This window comes from Sorex araneus, chromosome 2 (genome assembly GCF_027595985.1).
Source record: "Sorex araneus isolate mSorAra2 chromosome 2, mSorAra2.pri, whole genome shotgun sequence".
Taxonomy (NCBI): Eukaryota; Metazoa; Chordata; class Mammalia; order Eulipotyphla; family Soricidae; genus Sorex; species Sorex araneus.
In genome coordinates this window covers 217,927,858-217,950,178 of record NC_073303.1, presented here as the reverse complement: position 1 = coordinate 217,950,178, position 22,321 = coordinate 217,927,858, and the positions used below count along the sequence as shown (strand labels likewise).

General features: G+C 50.3%; 1 protein-coding gene across 1 annotated transcript; it reads left to right on the top strand.

Annotated features, from left to right (window-relative positions):
- Positions 1 to 5,013: 5,013 nt before the first annotated feature.
- Positions 5,014 to 21,045, top strand: INHBC (inhibin subunit beta C). The gene is made up of 2 exons (XM_004601635.2): positions 5,014 to 5,326; positions 20,306 to 21,045. The coding sequence occupies exons 1-2, from the start codon at positions 5,014 to 5,016 to the stop codon at positions 21,043 to 21,045; spliced, it is 1,053 nt and encodes a 350-aa protein (XP_004601692.2).
- The last annotated feature ends 1,276 nt before the right edge of the window (positions 21,046 to 22,321 follow it).

Here is a 22,321-nt window from a genome sequence, read left to right as displayed (position 1 = left end):
ATCCCATATGGTCCCCTGAGCACTGCCAGAAGTGATTCCTGAGTGCAGAGCCAGGAGTAACCCCTGAGCATCGCCGAGCATCACCGGGTGTGACTAAATAAATAAATAAAGGTTTTTTTTTTTTTTTTTTAAATAAGCCACTATAGAAGAGAACTAGCAAAACATTACACCCAAAATCCAATAAGGGTGATTTGAGGGTACCCTCTGAATTGTAATTTTTACTCCCTTAATAACTATTCTCTGGCCTTTTTTAAAAAATTTCATTTTCAGAGCCGGAGCGATAGCACAGCAGGTAAGGAGTTTGCCTTGCACGCAGCCGACCCAGGTTTGGTCCCTGGCCTCCAATATGGTCCCCCAAGCACTGCCAGGAGTAATTCCTGAGTGCCCAGGAGTAACCCCTGAGCATCGATGGGTGTGACCCAAAAAGCAAAAAAAAAAAAATTATTTTCATAAAGTTGTTCACAATAATCGATGACATTCAATATTTCAATACCAATCCCACCACCATTACACCGTCCCACCACCGTTATCATTTTGTATTGCTTGTTATTGAATAGTATGAGATGTCTCTAAGGGCCATCTCACAGTGATTCAACAAAAAAGAAAAAAAATAGTATGCGATGTTGCATGGCCGCCAAAGCAGCCACGCACACCTGGAATTCTAAAATTTTAAATAATTGGGGTCCGGAGACACCTCTGCAGCGAGCTGCTCTGTCTGAATTTTTATATACCAGTATCGAGCATTTATATACCAGTATTGTGAGCAATACTAGGAATGTAATGATAACTTGAAGCCACTACTTGCTAAGTGACCGTACAGCAGGTAGCGATGGGTCATAACCTGTGGGAATGCATGTCCTAGGTGATGGGAAGTCAGAGAAAGTGTCCAGTGGGTAGGGTGCTTGTCTTGCCTGAGGCAGACCCAGGTTTGATATCCAGAACCCCTTTTGGTCCCTCAAGCCCGCCAGGAGTGATCTCTGAGTGTAGAAGCAGGGGTGAGCTCTAAGCACCACCAAGTGTAGCCCTAAAACAAAGCAAAACAAAACAAAAGCCTGGCTTAGATGAATACTAGCCGTTTTTTCAATGTATCTACACTGAAGACACTCTGGTCACAACTGGACCTACGTGTCCAAAATAATCATGATGAACATGCCCTGAACACTGACTACATACCAGATACTATAAACACCTCAGAAAATGATTTCGTTCTTAAAACTCTGAGGTAATCGTTCTCTGTAATCCCATTTCCAGAATCCTGATGGCCAGTCATATTTCAGAATTTAGAAAAGTTCAGAATTTTAGAAAAGTAAAATGATATATATACACTGTTTTCCATGGGACATTCCAAAGGTAGCATAGCTCAATCAAATAATATTTCTAGAGAAAAATAATGTATAGTTATTTTTATTAATGAGATTTCTTTCTTGTGGGGGATGTCTTCTATCAGTCTTAGGGGATCCCAGGGCACCCCTGATACTTGGCCTCCCTGGCCTTCCTGTGCACTCCTGATGGTCAGTTCAGTGCTCAGAGATCCTATGTTGCTTGAGCCCAGCTAAGCTGGGGGTCACTGGGACCACCCCAACAGTGCTCGGGATCACGCAGTGAGTAGAACAAACAAATCCTGCATTCTGCAGGAATGCTCTCTAGCCCTCTGCACTATCTCCCCACCCCTCAGGAGACTTTTATAAAAAAACATAAATAGTCTCACTTCTATGTGGGTCAGGTTTAACCACCATATGTTACCCTCCCCTCCACCCCCCCCCAAAAAAAAAAAACAACCAAAAATAAGTGGTGGGGCCTGGGGATGGCTTAGTGGGCAAAAGCGCCTGCCTTGAAGTGTGAGACTGACGACAGGCTCAGTCCCCGGTGCCACCCACGTGCTCTGCCATGGTCTTGGCAGCTCTGCCAGGGAGACTCACTTTGCCACAGCCACATGCAGTCTGCAGGGTGCCACAGCCAGGGATGTGAGCACCCCAACTCCAAATCTGTGACGCCCCCCAGCCCACAGAGAGTTCCACAATCAAGTGTGTAAGCAGCACAGTCAAGGCAGCGTGTGAGTCCTCCAGCCTCCCCCAAAACAACAACTGGAAGCAAAGGGAGAAGCGATGGATGCAGGGTGATGGGATTTGGGAATCAGAACCATTTTTTTCTTGTGGTGCCAATGAAAACCCTAAAGTAAGACAAGTCATATAACTTGCCCTGAATCACACAGCGAATCTGGTCCCAAAGAGAGAAAATTTTAACCAAAGCCATCTGTCTTAAAGCACTGTAGCACTGCCGTCCAGTTGTTCATCGATTTGCTCAAGCAGGTACCAGTAACGTCTCGATCTGGCTTTTAAAAAAAAACTGCTAAGTGGAAGCAAAAGTAAACAAATAGGACTACATTAAATTAAGAACCTTCTGCACCTCCAAACAGTGACCAAAATACAGAGAGTCCATGGAATGGGAAAAATTATTAAATTATTTACCCAATACCCATCAGATAAGGGGTTAATACCAGGATATACAAGACACTGGTAGAACTTTACAAGAAAAAAAAAAAAAACTTCAACTCCATCAAAAAAAAAAATGGTTGGGGCCGGAGCAATAGCACAGCGGGTAGGGCGTTTGCCTTGCACGCGGCCGACCCGGGTTCGATCCCCGGCATCCCATATGGTCCCCCAAGCACCGCCAGGAGTAATTCCTGAGTGCAAAGCCAGGACTAACCCCTGAGCATCGCTGGGTGTGACCCAAAAAGCAAAAAAAAAAAAAAAATGGGAAGAAGAAATGAACAGAAACTTCCTCTAAAAAGAAATACAAATGGCCAAAAGGCATATGAAAAAATGCTCTACATACAACAATGAGATATCATCTTACACCACAGAAACTGGCACATATCAAAAAGAACAAGAACAACCAGTGCTGGCACAGATGCGGGGAGAAAGGGACTCTCATTCATTGCTGGTGGGAATGCTGAGTTGTTCAGCCTTTTTGGAAAACAACCTGGACATTCCTCAGAAAACTAGAAATTGAGCTTTCATATGACCCAGGATTACCACTTCTGGGAATATATCCTGGGTATGCAAAAAAAACACTGTAGAAATGACATCTGCACTTGTATGTTTATTGCAGCACTGTTCACAGTAGCCAGAATCTGGAAACAACCCGAGTGCCTGAGAACAGATGACTGGTTAAAGAAAACTTGGTACATCTACACAATGGAATACTATGCAACTGTTAGGAAAGATGAAGTCATGAAATTTGCTTATAAGTGGATGGACATGAAGAGTGACATGCCAAGTGAAATGAGTCAGAAAGAGAAGGACGGACATGAATGACTGCACTCAATAGAGAGAAAGTAAGAAGGAAGGTGCCCGCCATGGAGGCAGGGGGTGGAGAGGGGTGGGGGTGGTGGGAAGAATAATGAGGATATTGATGGTGGAAAATGCACACTGATGGAGGGATGGGTGTTCAATCATTATATGATTAAAACTCAATTATGAAATCTCTGTAACTTCATCTCACGGTGAGTCAATAAAATAAATAAAAATTTAAATAAAAGTTTTTTTAAGGGGCTGGAGCAATAGTACAGCGGGTAGGGCATTTGCCTTGAACGTGGCCAATCAGGGTTCAAATCCCAGCATCCCATATGGTCCCCTGAGCACTGCCAGAAGTGATTCCTGAGTGCAGAGCCAGGAGTAACCCCTGTGCATTGCCGGGTGTGACAAAAAAAAAAAGTTCTTTTAAAAAAAACTTATGCTATTGGGCTGGAGTGAATAGAACAGCCTATAGGGTGCTTGTCTTAAGTGTGGCCGGCCGACCTGGGTTCAATCCTGGTATCTCATATATTCCCCCAAACCCACCAGGAATGGGTTTTCCTGAGCACGGAGCCAGACAGATGAACGCAGTCCCCAAACCAAAATAAATAAAAATTTTAAAGGGTAATAGGGGCTGGAGCAATAGCACAGCAGGTAGGGGGTTTGCCTTGTACACAGCCAACCCGGGTTCGATTCCCAGCATCCCATAGGGTCCCCTGAGCACTGCCAGGAGTAATTCCTGAGTGCAGAGCCAGGAATAACCCCTGTGCATTGCCAGACCCAAAAAGAAAAAAACAAAAAGAGTAAAAAGGTAATAACTGTAGCACCGTCGTCGCGTTGCTCATCGATTTGCTCCAGCGGGCACCCGTAAAGTCTCCATTGTGAAACTCGTTGTTACTGTTTTTGGCATATCAAACACGCCCCGGGGAGCTTGCCAGGCTCTGCTGTGCGGGCGGGATCCTCTCGGTAGCTTGCCGGGCTCTCCGAGAGGGACGGAGGAATCGAACCCAGCTCGGCCGTGTGCAAGGCAAATGCCCTACCTGCTGTGCTATCACTCCAGTCTGATAATAACCATAAATAAAATTTTAAAAACTGTAAAGCCACTGAGTGCTTAGGCAGGAGACGTGGCTCAAGGGGTAGAGCATGTGCATTGCACATCCAAGGCCCTGGGTTCCATCCCCGCACCCCTGTGTGTGGTCCTGGTACCCTGAGAGCATCAGGGGTGACCCCACTCCAGAACTACCTGACTTGGTTCCCACAATAGAAAAAAAAAATCAAGAGGGGCAACAACAAAACAACAAAACACCTCTGATCTTTCCTCTCTACAGGCGTCCCAATGGGGTCATTGATCTCAGGAGGAATTTCAGAGTTAACCTTTGTCCCCAGACCTGGCAACTCACAGAGGGTAAGGACTGTCTCCCAGCACTGGCCTAGGGACATCTCTCTCCCCAAATAAACTCGCCTTCCCCTCCCACCCTCCACTCTGTACTGTGTGTTGTCAGTTCCTGCCAAGTTCTACCTGTAACTGGCTTCCTCTCTGAAATCAGTTGTTTGGCCACCCTGAGCCCCATACCAAGAGGGCAATGCCAGCTGGACGCACGATCCTTCCAGGGGCCCTGGCAGTCGGGACCCGGCAGAGACCACAGCTCTGAGCCCCCGCGGCCCTGCTCTGCAGCTCTGTCTCGGCCGTGTCCCTCTCGGAGGGCCTTCCTCGGCAATGACCTCCTCCCTGCTCCTGGCCTTCCTGGTCCCGACCCTGGCCGCCGTGGCCACTCCCAGAGCCGCCAGGCCCTGTCCAGCCTGTGGGGGCCCCGCCTTGGACCTGGAGAACCACCGAGAACTGCTGCTCGAGCTGGCCAAGAGAAGCATCTTGGACAAGCTGCACCTCCGCCAGCGCCCCACGCTGAGCCGGCCCGTGCCCAGAGCGGCGCTGAGGACCGCCCTGCAGCGCCTCCCGGGGCCCCCGCAGTGGCTGCTCGGGGAGGCTGACAGGGGGCAGGAGTATGAAATCATCAGCTTTGCCGACACAGGTGGGTTTCCACTCGAGGGCGTTCTCTGACCCTCATCTCCCAGAGAAAGAAGGCTTGCGCGCTTCCCCTCGGTCCCCCACCTTGACTCTTGGTCCCGTGTCCCTCAAAGCCTGCTGCCCACAGCCCGTCATCTCCTTAGCCCGGGCTCCATCCCTGCATCTGTCCTAGGGCTCCCCAGAGCCTCTGGGAAGTGGGTCCCTTTCACTTCTTCTTTTTTTTTTTTTTAGATTTTTGGGTCACGCCTGGCAATACTCTCTCCTGGCTCTGTACTCAGGAATTACCCCTGGTGGTGCTCAGGGGACCATATGGGATGCTGGGAATCGAACCCGGGTCGACCTGACTTGGGAGTAATTGGGAGTAATGCAAGGCAAGCGCCCTCCCCGCTGTGCTATCGCTCCAGCCCCCCTTTCACTTCTTGAAAGCCAACCAGACCCATCCTTCTGGGTCTCCTCTCCAAGGGCCTCCCAACCTTTCTCAAGGTGTGATGCTAACCCCTCTGCTTCCTGCGCCTGAACCACCCTGTTCTGCCCCCCCACATAAGCATCTGCTCTGGCCCCTTCCCTCAAGGCCCAGCACCTCCCACCTCTAAAAACCTCAGGGGTTCCCACACCCTCACCCTTACCATGAAGTCTCTACAGGATGGTCTGTTCCTCTGTGTGTGTGTGTGTGTGTGTGTGTGTGTGTGTGTGTGTGTACATTTCATTTTAATGAAGTTTGTCTTCCCAGGAGCTATCATTTATTCCTTATATTAAGGCCTCGTATGTTGTAGAGACAACACCACACAACCTTTTTTTTTTTTTAATTGAGTCACCTTGAGATATACAGTTACAAAGTTGTTCATGATTGGGTTTCAGTCATACAGTGTTCCAACACCTGTCCTTTCACTGGAGTACATTTCCCACCACAAATGTCCTCAGTTTCTCTCCATCCATCATCTATCTCCACCCCAACCTGTCTCTATGGCAGGCACTTTTTTCCTCCTCCTCCTCCTCCTCCCCTTTCCTCCTCCTCCTCCTCCTCCTTCCCTTTCTCTCTCTCTCTCTCTCTCTCTCTCTCTCTCTCTCTCTCTCTCTCTCTCTCTCTCTCTCTCTCTCCTCCCACTTCCATTTTGGCATTATTATGGTTTGCAATATAGGTACTGAAAGATTATCATGTTTTGTCCCCTCACCTACTTTCAGCACTCAGCTCTTGCCGAGAGTGATCATTTCCAACTCTCCTTATTGTAGACCCCGCACGCCTCTTGTCTGTGTGCTGTAGGGCTGGAGAGACAGCTCCATGGGCCGGAGAGCACACTTCACCATCCCTAAACCATCATGTCCTGCTGAAACAGCCAGCCGACAGCCTCCTCCCCGGCAAAACACAATACAAGACACAACAAAAATCTTGTGAGAGGGACAGGGAGATAGGGTAGAAGTCAAGGGTGCACACCTTGTCTGTATAAGGACCCAAGTTTCAACTCCAGCCCTGGTCCCTTGACCATCACTGGGTATAGCCCTAGAGACCCCCGTAGACTGCTGGACTGGGCAGTACCACAGCACCGAACCATCCGGTCCAGTTGACTAAATATCACAAAGGAGAAGCTCCTTGGAGCTCCTGAGCACTGCTCGAGGCAGCTGGCCCCCTCAAAAAGAAAAACAAAAACTGATGAGACAGAAGAGTCTTTCAGAAGAAGCCAGCTAATGGGCTGGCATTAGAGAGTACTTTTTTTTTTTTGCTTTTTAGGTCATAGCTGGTGATGCACAGGGGTTACTCCTGGCTCTGCACTCAGGATTACTCCTGGCGGTGCTCAGGGGACCCTGTGGGATGCTGGGAATCAAATCCGGGTCGGCTGCGTGCAAGGCAAACGCCCTACCCGCTGTGCTATCGCTCCAGCCCCTGGAGACTACATTTAACTTCAGTGGCTAGAGGATGAATGGGAAAAGCTCTGGAGTGGGAAAAAAATAAAAATAAAAGAAGTAGGGGTGGACAGGTAGTACAGCAGGGAGGGCACGTGCCTTGGATAGGACCAACCTAGGTTCTATCCCCGGCAGCCCATGGGGTCCCCTGAGCCCCTCCGGGAGTGATCCCTGAGCACAGAGCCAGGAGTAACCCCTGAGCAGCACCCGGTGTGGCTCCAGAACACAAAAACAGGGGCTGGAGCGATAGCACAGCAGATAGGGTGTTTGCCTTGCACGCGGCTGACCCGGGTTCTAATCCCAGCATCCCATATGGTCTCCTGAGCAACGCCAGGGGTAATTCCTGAGTGAAGAGCCAGGAGTAACCCCGGTGCATCACCAGGTGTGACCAAAAAACTAAAAAAAAAAAAAAAAAACACAGGATAAAATAAAAGGAATCCGACTGTGTTAGGAGTTGAAAAGTAATTAGAGTAGAAGAACAGGACAGTTGGAAGTGAACCAGAGTCCTTTGTTTTTTTTGTTTTTTTTTGTTTTTTTTGCTTTTTGGGTCTTACCCGGCGATGCACAGGGGTTACTCCTGGCTTTGCACTCAGGAATTACTCCTGGCAGTGCTCAGGGGACCATATGGGATGCTGGGGATCGAACCCGGGTTGGCCGCGTGCAAGGCAAACGCCCTACCCGCTGTGCTATCGCTCCAGCCCCCCAGAGTCCTTTGAATAACAAAATCCCAGGTGGTTTTTTTCTGGGTTTGTTTTTTTTTTTCCCCCTCTCTTCACCTTTGTATCCCTGACCCTTAACCCAGTTCCCGGCATATTGTAACAATAATGAGGGTTGCCAGGTATTTCCGGTATTGCAGTGCACGCGTGGCTCATTTCACCCAATTAATCCGCACACCACTCACCCCGCCCCCATAGACCCCAGGACAGGTCACAGCCCCTGTGAAGTCATTTAACCGAATGTGGGGGGTCGAGAGTCCAAGATGTTTCTGGCAGCCTTGGCTCCCATCCCTTGGTGTGAAGGAGTTGTCAGAGTAGATGGTTTCCAAGCCCTTCCTGCCAGACATTACTATTCTCTTCCAGGAAGGCAGAAATTGACGCTCAAAGAATATAATTTACAGGGGCTGGAGCGACAGCACAGCGGGGAGGGCGTTTGCCTTGCACGCAGCCGACCCGGGTTCGATTCCCAGCATCCCATAGGGTCCCCTGAGCACTGCCAGGATTTATTTGAGCACTGCCAGGATTTATTTCTGAGTGCATGAGCCAGGAGGAACCCCTGTGCAACGCCGGGCGTGACCCCAAAAGAAAGATTTAAAAATATATATAATTTACATAGTCAAGGTCCTAGAGCTTGCACAGAGCAGGACCCCGACACCTGTTCTTAGGGCAGGGGCGTGACCACCGCAGTGTGGCTGGGAACCGCCAGGGCTACACCTGGAGGTGCTCAAGGGTCCATGTCTTTTGGAGGATCAAACTTGGGGCTTCAGGCGTGCATGGCGTAACTCCAGCTCCCTGAGCTATCTCCCCAGCCCCCACCCCCACCCCCGCTTTTTTTTTTTTTTAATCCCAGGGCTTGAGCCTCACATAGGAGAAGCGTGTACTCTCCTGCTGAGCTAATCCCCCGGCTGCAGACGCCTTTTCACACTTGCAGACCAGCCCTGTGCAAGGGAACACCCATCTATAGACTTCCGATGTATTTGCTAATGGTGAACTGACACGACTTTCAGGCGAGAAGGGGCCGGTCCTGAGATGAAGTTTGGAAATGAGGATGTCATCCACATTTCACATTTAAATATTTTAGTCTGAAGCTTTCATTCGGATGTAAACTTTCATTCTACACTACAATGTAACATAAAGATCTGAAAACTGTTTTTTTTTTGTTTTTTTTTGGCTTTTTGGGTCACACCTGGCGATGCACAGGGGTCACTCCTGACTCATGTTCTCAGGAATTACTCCTGAGGGTGCTCGGGGGACCCTATGGGATGCTGGGATTCGAACCCAGGTCGGCCGCGTGCAAGGCAAACGCCCTACCTGCCATGCTATCACTTCAGCCCCCTTTTTTTTTTAATTTTTGGGTCACAACCGGTGATGCACAGGGGTCACTCCTGGCTCTGTACTCAGGAATTACCCCTGGCAGTGCTCAGGAAACCCTATGGGATGCTGGGAACCGAACCCGGGTCGGCCGCGTGCAAGGCAAACGCCCTACCTGCCATGCTATCACTCCAGCCCCCTGAAAACTGTTCTTGCTGGACAAATGGAAACAGAGAGGAGGTCTTTGTGGAAGCCAGGGTAGGATAGGGCCTTTGGTGGGCCTGGAACTGAACTGTTCTGAATCACAAGAGTTGATTGTGAATCTCTTCCCACTCCACCTCCTGTGGAGTGTTTGACTTCACCCTCAGTATGAGTCTAATAGCCTCCTTATGCTGAGGGGTTGGGTTTTGCTCTTTCCCTGGTGGTGCTGGAGGGTCTCATCAGTGCTTGGGGGACTGTGTGGTTCCAGGGATCAAACCTGAGCTACCCACATGCAAAACATGTGCTCCAGCCCTATGTGTGATCTCTCAGCCCCCTTGTGGGAGAATTTATACCACAGAATTGACAAAGACTGGAAATCAGAGTGACTGTTTTCCTTCCTTCCTTCCTTCCTTCCTTCCTTCCTTCCTTCCTTCCTTCCTTCCTTCCTTCCTTCCTTCCTTCCTTCCTTCCTTCCTTCCTTCCCTCCCTCCCTCCCTCCCTCCCTCCTTCCTTCCTTCCTTCCTTCCTTCCTTCCTTCCTTCCTTCCTTCCTTCCTTCCCTCCCTCCCTCCCTCCCTCCTTCCTTCTTCCTTCCTTCCTCCCTCCCTCCCTCCCTCCCTCCCTCCTCCTTCCTTCCTTCCTTCCTTCCTTCCTTCCTTCCTTCCTTCCTTCCTTCCTTCCTTCTTTCTTCCTTCCTTCTTTTCTTCCCTCCCCCTCCCTCCTTCCCCTTTATTTCTTCTTTCCTTCCTTTCTTTTGAATCCAATTGTGCATTTACTAGCACACCACTACCAATGACGAAAAAATGCAAGTTATATTTCACCTAATATGCAATCCTGGGACAGGGACAAGTAGGAACACCTGCTGAAAATGGGAAAAGGGGGTTGGACTTAGAAATAGTAGAGGGGACAGGGAGTTTCCTTATAGACGGCTGACCCAGGTTCAACCTCCAGCACCCACATATGGTCCCTAATCACTAGAAGTGATCTCAGAACTCAGGGCCAGGAGTAAGCCCTGAGCACTGCTAGGTGTGAGGGAAAGAAAGAAAGAAAGAAAGAAAGAAAGAAAGAAAGAAAGAAAGAAAGAAAGAAAGAAAGAAAGAAAGAAAGAAAGAAAGAAAGAAAGAAAGAAAGAAAGAAAGAAAGAAAGAAAGAAAGAGAAAGAGGAGGGAGGGAGATGAAGCAAGGGAAGGAAGGAAGGAAGGAAGGAAGAAAGGAAGGAAGGAAGGAAGGAAGGAAGGAAGGAAGGAAGGAAGGAAGGAAGGAAGGAGGAGGAAGGAAGGGGGGAGGGAGGGGAAGGAGGGAGGGGAGGAATGAACGAAGGAATAAAGGAAGGAGGAAGGAAGGGAGGGAGGGATGAAGGAGGAAGGAAGGAAGGAAGGAAGGAAGGAAGGAAGGAAGGAAGGAAGGAAGGAAGGAAGGAAGGAAGGAAGGAAGGAAGGAAGGAGGGAAGGAAGGAAGGAGGGAAGGAAGGAAGGAGGGAAGGAGGGAGGAGTGAGGGAGGGAGGAGTGAGGGAGGAGGAAAGTGGGGGATGAAGGAGTGGAGCCACAAACAGTGTCTTCGGGATAAACGTCCTGATTCCCAGTCAGGTGCAGTCTTAGCCTCCCCGGGTTACCAGGGCCCGGCTCTGCTCCCAGGCAGGATTTCCTCTCTTGGAAGAGCACAGCACTGCCCTCCACCCTTGAGATGTCTCTCCTCCTCAGTCGAGTAGCAACTGACCTGTCTCGGTAGCTCGGCTTCCTCAGCCTGCTTCCTGCCAGAGCCGGGAGCCCAGGCTGGGAAGGTGCCTCGGGGCAGGACCCGGGCTTGGCCGCAGGCACCCCAGGTGCTACCCCGGCACCATATAGTGCACCCTAGGGTGCAGCTCCCCCACCACAGATAGACTTTTGCAAGGAGGGGTTGGGGTTATACCCAGCTGTGCTCAGCGCTTCCCCTGCTCTCCGCTCAGGGATCACTCCTACTGGTGCTCAGGGATCACTCCTACTGGTGTGCTCAGGGATCACTCCTACTGGTGCTCAGGGATCGCTCCTACTGGTGCTCAGGGATCACTCCTACTGGTGCTCAGGGATCGCTCCTACTGGTGCTCAGGGATCGCTCCTACTGGTGCTCAGGGATCACTCCTACTGGTGCTCAGAGCAGTCTCGTGTCAGGGACTGAGCCAGTCAGTCATGTGCAGGCAAGAACCTTAATCTCGGTACTGTCTCTCCAGCCCTCCAGAAATGTACTTTTTGGGTGCTTGAATGTAGTTCAGTGGCGGAGCACTTGCCTTGCAGCTGTGAAGTTCTGAGTCCGTCCCCGACACTGCAAAGGAAAGAAGAAGAAGATGGAAGTCCAGAGGCCTCTTTTCTTTTCTCTTCTTTTCTTTTTTCTGTCTTTGGCCACATACATAAAAGCTCAGGGCTTCCTGCTGGCTCTGCACTCAGGGATCCAGGATCAGTTACTCCTGGAAGTGCTCAGGGGACACAAGGATGGAACCTGGGTTGACCACATGCAAGGCAAGGGCCTTACCTGTTGCAAGGTACCTGCAACCATACATACAACATCTCATGACCCCCAGCCCCAGGGAACCCTTTACATTTTGAATTGTCTCTCCTTTCTTTTGAAACTCCTCACCATCTGAAAACACTAGTTTCACTATTGAAATTAAATCTCTGTGGGCATTCTTTTTCTTTTTCGTTTTTTTGTTTGTTGTTTTTGGTTTTTGGGTCACACCCAGCGATGCACAGGGGTTACTCCTCGCTCTGCATTCAGGAAATCACTTCTGGCAGTGCTCAGGGGACCATATGGGATGCTGGGAATCGAACCCGGGTCAGCTGCGTGCAAGGCAAACGCCCTACCCGCTGTGCTATCACTCAAGCCCCTCAAGTTACATTTTAGACCCAATCAAAGGGGCTCCCAGCTGATCCTCTTTCTGAGGCCCTGGATACAGGCAGTGTCCTGGATTTCATTTTTGTCCTGAGACCAATACTTACTTTGAGAGCTTTTCACCAGGTTGGGAGGTAAAGAATGAGGAAAGATTTTATTGGTCAAGCCAGCAAGTCCTTTTGGAAAGTTTTCCCTAAATTCTGCTTGAAAATTGAACAGCTCTTTTTTAAGTTCATCTCACTCCTGAAATGTCTTTATCCTCGGCAGCTAAAATAAGCCAATTGCCACTTTCAGCGATCTGCCTGGGAATATCTTTAGCTAAATTCACAACTTTGTCAGATACCGTTTCTAGCTTCCAACTTACCACAGCTGATAGTCAATACATGACAAAGGTTCCCCTTTCCCGGATTCGGGCATGATTTCCTCACCACTTCTCCGCCTGTGCTAACCTGCCTTCCAACCTGCCTGCCCCAGCCCCAAAGCCAGCACCACTTCCTTTAGCTCTGCGATATGGCAGCACCCTCATCTCACACAAGTTTGGGGGGCCAGAGCAATAGTATAGTGGGTTAGGCACCTGCCCTGCGTGCAGCCGACCTGAGTTTGCTCCCAGCATCCCATACAATCCCTTGAGCACCACCACTGATGATTCCTGAGTGTAGAGCCAGGAGTAACCCCTGAGCATTGCCAGGTGTGGGAAAGAAAGAAAGAAAGAAGGAAAGAAAGAAAGAAAGAAAGAAAGAAAGAAAGAAAGAAAGAAAGAAAGAAAGAGAGAGAGAGAGAGAGAGAGAGAGAGAAAGAAAAGGGAAAAAAGAAGAAGGAAGGAGGGAAGAAAGAAAGGAGGGAAGGGAGGGAAGGGAAAATTTGAAAGGAAGGAAGGAAGGAAGGAAGGAAGGAAGGAAGGAAGGAAGGAAGGAAGGAAGGAAGGAAGGAAGGGAGGGAGGGAGGGAGGGAGGGAGGGAGGGAGGGAGGAAGGAAGGAAGGAAGAAAGAAAGAAAGGGAAAAATGAGAAAAAAGCAAGCATTCAGCACAGATTTTTTTTGTTGTCGTATTGGGTCACACCCAGCAGGGCTTGGGGTTTGCTCCCTGCTCTTCACAGGGATCACTCCAGCAGTGTTCAGGGAAGCTTGGGGTGCTGGATATCAAACCCAGGGCTTCTGCATGTGCTCGGCCCCTAAACGGTCTCTCCAGCCCTGTTTTTCTTCAACACACACATGATTTGTGTGAATTGGTCTTACCTGGACTGCTCCACTCTATTTGGTGGGTCTGATATCAGTCGTTGCAATGAACTACATCCACCCAGGTGCTCCAGGACTGAGAGCATTTACGATGGTCTCCAGAGCTGGAGATACAGTGCAGGGGCTTAAGGCACTTGGCCTTGTGCGCAGCTGACTCTGACTCGACCACGAGACCCAGAGCGTTGCCAGAAACAACCTCCAAGCACAGTTAGGAGTAACCCCTGAGAAGGCTGGTTGTGCTTCAAACCCCCCCCCAACAAAATATGGTCTCTGGTCCTTCTCAGGGCTTCTCATCATGTCCAAATTAATTTATTCCTGTCTTCCTTCCTTCCTTCCTTCCTTCCTTCCTTCCTTCCTTCCTTCCTTCTTCCTTCCTTCCTCTTTCTTTCTCTTTCTCACCCTTCCTTTCTTTCCTTCTTCCTTCCTTCCTTCTTTCCTTCCTTCTTTCCTTCCTTCCTTCCTTCCTTCCTTCCTTCCTTCCTTCCTTCCTTCCTTCCTTCCTTTCTTTCTTTCTTTCTTTCCTTCTTTCTTTCTTTCTTTCCTTCTTTCTTTCTTTCTTTCTTTCTTTCTTTCTTTCTTTCTTTCTTCTTTCTTTCTTTCTTTCTTTCTTTCTTTCTTTCTTTCCTTCTGTTTCTGGACTCAGAAATTACTTCTGTAGTGCTCAGGGGACCACATGGGATGCCAAGGATCAAACCAGGTATCCTAAGCAAGCTCCCTGCCCACTGTCCTATAGCTCCAGCCCCCTTTTCCTTCCTTTCTTCCATGTTTGTTTTGGGCCACACTTGGTGATGATCAGGGCTTGCTCCTGACTCTGCACGAAGGAATTACTCCTGGTGAGGCTCAAGGGACTCTATGGAGTGCCAGGGATCAAGTTTAGGCCAGTCACTTGAAAGTTTTATTCCCTACTCATTTGGACTCTAGTTCAACTTTATAATGGCTGAATTCCAAAAGGATGAAGCCTCAATATGTATTTATTGAGCTTCTGTTTACACCCTACTTGCCTATTTATTAAAGGCCAAATCAAATCAGATGACCAAGCTCAGAGTTAATCTGAAAGGGACTGTACTGGCCTGAATATTGGGAGGTGTTCACTGGGAACAGCAATGAAATAGTCCCAGCTCCCGCTAGTCATGTATCTACCTGCCCGTTCTGGGTAACTGAGAAGGCCTATCTCCAGGGTGCTTTCGGAACTAGCATGAAAAAATTCACTGGCCCCTGGAACATCGCTCATCTAGCTAGAGTAGAAGTTGAGTCAAAGGCTCTGTAGATTCAGGAGACAGAACCACCACTTTGGGACCTGAGGAAGCTGGGAAGGAGGTAGATATAGAGAGAATGGAGTAGACTGGAGAGAAAGATGAGAGATCAGGTTGGCTCTGAGAGCTATGGAGAGCAACCTTAGTCTTGATTTTTACAACTCACACAGGAGCCAGAGTACAGCAGGTAGCAAGCCCAGGTTCAATCCCAGAATCCCGTATGGTTCCCTGAGCATTGCCAGCTGTAATTCCTGAATGCAAGGCCAGGAATAACCTCTGAGTATCCTGGGTGTGGCCCAAAACCAACCCCAAACCAAAAAAGGTACAAGTCACACAAATATAATTGACCTTTATTTACTGTTCTTTTCTGTCCATGAGTGGCATCACTGTATCACTATATCACTATATCACTGTCATCTATTTGCTCTAGCGGGCACCAGTAACGTCTCCATTGTGAGACTTGTTGTTACTGCTTTTGGCTTATCGAGTATGCCACGGAGAGCTTGCTAGGCTCTGCTGTGAGTGGCATACCTATAAAAAAAAAACCCTTTACACAGAAATTAACAGTAAGGAGGCTGGAGCGATAGTACAGCGGATAGGGCATTTTGCACGCAGCCGACCTGGGTTGAATCCCCGGCATCCCATATGGTTCCCCAAGCACTGCCAGGAGTAGTTCCTGAGTGCAGAGCCAGGAATAACCCCATGAGCATTGCTGGGTGTGACCCAAAAAGCAAGGAAAAAAAAAAAGAAAAGAACGGTAAGGATCAAAGAGATAACTGAACGTGTTAAGCACGTGATTTGCATGTGGAGGCCGAGGTTTCAGCGCCAGCACAGCAGTAGCAAAGCCAAACTCTAAGCCAGGAGTAGCCTCCAAGCACCGCTCAGAGTGGATCAGAAACAAAGGAAAAAGAAACAGAAGGAGGCTGGAGCGATAGCACAGCGGGGAGGGCACTTGCCTTGCACGCGGCCAACCCGGGTTCAATTCCCAGCATCCCATATGGTCCCCTGAGCACTGCCAGGAGTAATTCCTGAGTGCAGAGCCAGGAGTGACCCCTGTGCATCTCTGGGTGTGACCCAAAAAAGCAAAAAGAAAAGAAAAAGAAGAATGGCTTATGACCAAATCACAATAGTCGTCTCACTATTTCCTGAAGTATTTGGACTTTATTCACCAGTAACGTTTTTGAGACCAGGAATTTTATGACCTACAGTTGTTTTTGAAAAATAATTGTTCCCTATATTATTAGACAATTTTTATATTTTGGAAAATAATTCTGGTGTCATGATTTTAAAAAAAAAAAAGTGAAACACGTCCATTCAACAAATATTTGCAATTCTCACAAAGTCTAGTTGAACTTTAAAAATAAATATTTATTGGGGGCCGGAGCGATAGCACAGCGGGTAGGGAGTTTGCCTTGCACGCGGCCGACCCGGGTTCGATCCCCGGCATCCCATATGGTCCCCCAAGCACCGCCAGGAGTAATTCCTGAGTGCAAAGCCAGGAGTAACCCCTGAGCATCGCTGGGTGTGACCCAAAAAGCAAAAAAAAAAAAAAAAAAAAAAAAAATAAATATTTATTGAGTTTCTACTAGATACTAAGGATAGAGTGGTGAACCAGGCAGTTGCAGTATCTACTTTCATGAGGTTTTTAATTCTATCTAGTGGGGATGGGGAGAACGGAATAAGAGACAGACAGACAGACGAAGAGAAAGGGAGAGGAAGAGTAAATAAGTGAGCAAAAACACAATATGATCACAAGTCTCACAATGGAGACGTTACTGGTGCCCACTCGAGCAAATCGGTGAGCAATGGGATGACAGTGACAGTGACAGATCACAGAGAGTGACAGTGGCACACAGTCAGTTAAGCAGGAGTGTGTGTTAGAGAGACGGAGGGAGAGTCAAAGTTTGCTTGAGGCCGAATCAGGAAGCCTCTTTGATGTAGACACATTTGAGCTGAATGCCAAAAACGGGGTCAGTCATTTAAAGATCTTGGGAAGGACTCAAGGCAGAGGAAAGCAAAGATCATAAGGTGGACCCATGTTTTATTGATTCAAGGAATAGGAAAGAGTACAGGTAGATGAGCATAATGAAGTGGAAGGATACTAAATCATGCAAGGCTTCAAAGTTAAGAGGTTTAGGTTTTATTTAAATGGCAATTCTTAAAAATGCAGACAGACTTTTTGTTTTGGTTTGGGGCCATGCCTGGCAATGTTCAGGAACTACTCCTGGCTCTGCACTCAGGAATCACTCCTGGCGGTGCTCGGGTGGACCATATGGGATACCAGGGATCAAACTCCAGTCAGTCGCATGCACAGCAAATGCCCTACCCACTGAACTATTGCTCCAACCCCTGAAAATACAGATAGATTTTTAAGCTGAGGAGTTTGAGCTGATCATATTTACATTAAAAAAAAAAAACCAAAAAACTTGTGGGCTGGAGCGATAGCACAGCGGGGAGGGCATTTGCCTTTCACGTGGCCAACCCAGGTTTGATTCCCAGCATCCCACATGGTCTCCTGAGCACCGCCAGGAGTAATTCCTGAGTGCAGAGCCAGGAGTAACCCCTGAGCATCGCCAGGTGTGACCCAAAAAGCAAAAAGAAAAAAGAAAGAAAGATGGGACTAGAGAGAAAGGTATAGTAAGTAAGGCACTTGCCTTTTAGACAGCTGACCAGGGTTCAATCCCTTGCACCCAGAATGGTCCCTCCAATACCACCAGAATGCAGAACAAGTGTAAACCCTGAGCTCTGCCAGCCCCCGCCAAATAAAATGAGGCCCTGAGCTCATAACACTGGAACATTTCTACATACACACCCCAAAAAGAATATTCTAGCTGATAAGTGGAGAATGATTTTGGGTACTAGAGTGGATTTCTGCGGGGAGGGGCATACCCAGTATGCTCATGGATTACTCCTGGCTCTGCACTCAGGAATTATTTGTGGTGGAGCTCAGGGAATCTATGAGGTGCCAGGCCCTGGTCGGCCTTGTGCAAGGCAAGCTTCCTACCCACAGAACTATGGCTCTGGCCCCTAGACTTACTTTTTTTTTTCCTTTTTGAGTCACACCTGGTGATGCACAGGGGTTACTCCTGGCTCTGCACTCAGGAATTACTCCCGATGGTGCTCAGGGGACCATATGGGATGCTGGGAATCGAACCTGGGTCAGCCACGTGCAATGCAAATGCCCTACCTGCTGTGCTATCGCTCCAGCCCCCTAGAGTTACATTTTGAACATGGAAAGTTTGAGATGCCATTGGTGAGTCTAGTGGAATATCAGATTGGCAGCTGGATCTATAAGCCTGAGACTTGGAGAGAGGTCAGGACCAAGGATTTATACATCAGCATATAGATGGAATTGAGAGCTGTGGAAATTGATGGGATCATTTTGGGAGAGACTATCAAGGACCTAGAGCAAGTAGAGAAAAGAAGGGACCTCCAACATTGAAAGGTCAACCTGAGGAAGAGGAGCTTGTCAGCAAGAGAGAGCGACAGAGGACCAGTCACCAGAACCAAGAGAACAAGATATTTGAAGAAAGAATGGCTAACTGTCAAACACAGCTCAAAGGCCAGGGAAGATAGATGGAGAGAACTGAAACCATTCTATTTGGCAGTGGGGAGTGGGGTGGGGGTTGTTGGTGACCCTAAGGAGAGCACTGTGAGTGGAAATGAAGGTGTTTCAATGCAGCAAGTCAGGCAGTGATAAAGAGAGGAAAGTGGACGGTAGAAGAAAACATTCATCAACAGGGGCTGGAGCGATAGCACAGCGGGGAGGGCACTTGCCTTGCATGCAGTCGACCCGGGTTCGATTCCCAGCATCCCATATGGTTCCCCGAGCACCGCCAGGAGTGATTCCTGAGTGCAGAGCCAGGATTAACCCCTGTGCCGGGTGTGACCCAAAAAGCAAAAAAAAAAAGAAGGCATTCATTAACAGTCCACGGAGATGAAGGGCTGGCTGTGCGGAATGACGGTGGCTAGAAGGTCTGTAGGTAATTAGGAGCGCAGTGACTTCACCAGCTCTAATGAGAGGGGCACACAGGAAGGGAAGTCACAACTTCTGCTTGGGACAATTGGTCTTATTTTATTTTGGTTTTCTTTGTTTTGAGCCACACCTGATAGTACTCAGGGCTACCATATGCAATGCCGAGGGTTAAACTGAAGTCACCCACATGTGAGGGAAACTCCTTACCCTCTGTACTGTCTTTCCAGCCCGAGGGACAGTTGGTTTTGAGGTGCTGGTAGGATATTCAAATGATAAAACCGAACAATTCAAGGTTTAGGCCTGAAGCTTTGTGATTTCCCACCTCATCTGTCCAGTCCAGAGGAGAAAAAAATGGTTTGGACTGGGCAGACAAATGGGGAAATGGAGGCTGAGTGATAGCAAAGCTTTGATCCCCAACACCAGATATTGGTGCCTTGCGTACTGCCAGGAGTGATCCTTAAGAACAGAGTTGGGGGGCTGGAGCGATAGCACAGCGGGTAGGGCGTTTGCCTTGCACGCGGCCGACCCAGGTTCGATTCCCAGAGTCTCATATGGTCCCCTGAGCACCGCCAGGAGTAATTCCTGAGTGCATGAGCCAGGAGGAACCCCTGTGCAACACTGGGTGTGACCCAAAAAACTGTATTGGGGGGCTGGAGCGATAGTACAGCAGGTAGGGCATTTGCCTTGAATGTGGCTGACCCGGGTTCGATTCCCAGCATCCCATATGGACCCCTGAGCACAGCTGGGAGTAATTCCTGAGTGCATGAGCCAGGAGTAACCCCTGTGCATTGCCGGGTGTGACCCAAAGAGAAAAAAAAAAAAACCTCTGTTGGCAGTGATTCGTGTAAAAACTTTTTTTAAATAAAAAAAAATGTGTTGGCTGACCATGGGTTGGGTATGAACTCACCTCCATGTAGAGTTAAAAGAAATAATAGTCAAAGGGCTGGAGCAATAGCACAGCGGGTAGGGTGTTTGCCTTGCACGCAGCCAACCGGGGTTCGAATCCCAGCATCCCATAGGGTCCCCTGAGCACCGCCAAGGGTAATTCCTGAGTGTAGAGCCAGGAGTAACCCCTGTGCATCACCGGGTATGACCCAAAAGCAAAAAGAAATAATAGTCAAAGCTGATGCGTTGAAGGAATGAATGGTTCAAGAAACAACAGCCAACAAAGCCCATCGAGGAAGACCCCTGAGAGTCATGTCATGGGACAGAGAGACAAAAGCTTTTCAGAAAGCCTCGTCATGGGGGGCTGGAGTGATAGCACAGTGAGTAGGGTGTTTGCCTTGCACGCGGCCGACCTGGGTTCAATCCCCGACATCCTATATGGTCCCCCAAGCACCACCAGGAGTAATTCCTGAGTGCAAAGCCAGGAGTAACCCCTGAGCATCGCTGGGTGTGACCCAAAAAGAAAAAAAAAAAACAGAAAGCCTCGCCAGCAGTGCCGGGGGCTGTAGCACGTGGGGGTCCGAGGGGCTGCCGGCAGCCCCGATACTCGGGCCGCCGTAACTCGAGTAACTTCTTGTGTCCTAGGCCTCTCCGACATCAACCAGACCCGCCTCGACTTCCACTTCTCGGAGAGGACGGCTGGGGGCGTGGAGGTCCGGCAGGCCAGCCTCGTGTTCTTCGCCCAGCTGCCCCCCAACACCACCCAGACGCCAACGACGGTCAAGGTCCTGGTCCTGGGCCCGCGTGGCACGAACCTCACCTTGGCGTCTCAGCACCTGCTAAAAGTGCGTGCCAGCGGCTGGCACCAGCTCCCCCTGGGGCCTGCCGCTCAGGCTGCCTGCAGCCAGGGCCACCTGGCCCTGGAGCTGGTGGCCGAGAGCCAGGTGGCGCAGAGCCTCCTGGGGGGCGCCTCCCGCAGGCCCTTCGTGGCGGCCCAGGTGAGAGCGCGGGGCAAGCACCGGGTGCGGCGGCGGGGCATCGAGTGCCAGAGCGGGTCCAGGATGTGCTGCCGGCAAGAGTTCTTCGTGGACTTCCGGGAGATCGGCTGGCACGACTGGATCATCCAGCCCGAGGGCTATGCCATGAACTTCTGCACGGGGCAGTGCCCGCTGCACGTGGCAGGCATGCCCGGCCTCGCAGCCTCCTTCCACACCGCAGTGCTCAGCCTTCTCAAGGCCAACACAGCCGGGGGCACGGCGGCAGGGGGGTCCTGCTGCGTGCCCACCGCCCGGCGGCCCCTGTCTCTGCTCTACTACGACCGGGACAGCAACATCGTCAAGACCGACATCCCGGACATGGTGGTCGAGGCCTGTGGGTGCAGTTAGTTCCCACCCGGGACGGGCAGCCCGTGAGGAGGGGGAGGGCGAGCATCCTGTGGGAAGGAGTGTGCGACGTGTGACCCCCATCCCTGCCTCTGTCCCAAGTGTGGGTTCCGGGGCTGGAGCGAGAGCACAGCGGGGAGGGCATTGGCCTTGCACGCGGCCGACCCGGGTTCGATGCCCAGCATCCCCTAGGGTCCCCTGAGCACCGCCAGGGGTCATTCCTGAGTGCAGAGCCAGGAGTAAACCCTGTGCATCACTGGGTGTGACCCAAAAAAGCAAAAACCAACCAAACAAACAAACAACCCCAAAGTGCAGGTTCCTCTTCCCGAGAAACCAGGGGGAAATGGCCCCGACTCTGACTGGAAGAGGACTTTGGCTCAGAGAGTCATGTCACGCCGTTAACTTCTTTGGGACGAGGCCCCAGTCCCCGTGAGCTGCCAGCTAAGGGCTGGGACCCACCTCAGCCCACCGGGTGTCTCGGTGCCCACTGCACCGTGTCTCCAGCCCCTTCTCTTCCACCTGCCACGTGGGCGGGACGGACCCATTCTCTTCCCCTGGGTCTCTAGAAGAGACCCAACCTTTTCTGGGTCTCTAGACAAGCTCTTCCTTGGCTCCACCAGGGTTAGATCCCAGTGAGGTGTGCGTCAAACTCGGCTCCTGTCTTCCTGGCGCACCCTCATCCTTGTCCCTTACCCTGCTCCATGCGGGTGGGGGTGGGGGGCGGGGGGCGGGGGGCATGCGCGGGGACGGGTCATCCCCTGAGCTCCCTTGCTCCTCTCTGGCTGCTGCTGACTTTGATTCAGGAGAGAGCCGGGCAGGAAGCCGAAGGCGAGGAGGTAGACGTCAGGGTCTTTCCTATTCCTGCTCTCTCTGCCCAGGCGCGCCGGCTTGGGTGGTCGTGGCTGTGCCCCTCCCCGGGCCCCCTCCGTGGCTCATCTATGCCTCCTTTCCGACATCACCGACTCCCTGTCAGGGGCCTGTGATGACTCTCCACAGGATCTCCCTCGGGATTTCCTGTCAGCCCTCTCCACCCTGCCCTTGCCACTGTGAATAAATCCTCTGAGTCTTCTTGAGGAGACAACACAACGAGGGTCTGGAGCGACAGCACAGCGGGGAGGGCGTTTGCCTTGCACGCGGCCGACCCGGGTTCCATTCCCAGCATCCCATAGGGTCCCCTGAGCACCGCCAGGAGTGATTCCTGAGTGCAGAGCCAGGAGTAACCCCTGTGCATCGCCGGGTGAGACCCAAAAAGCAAAATAAATAAATAAATAAATAAATA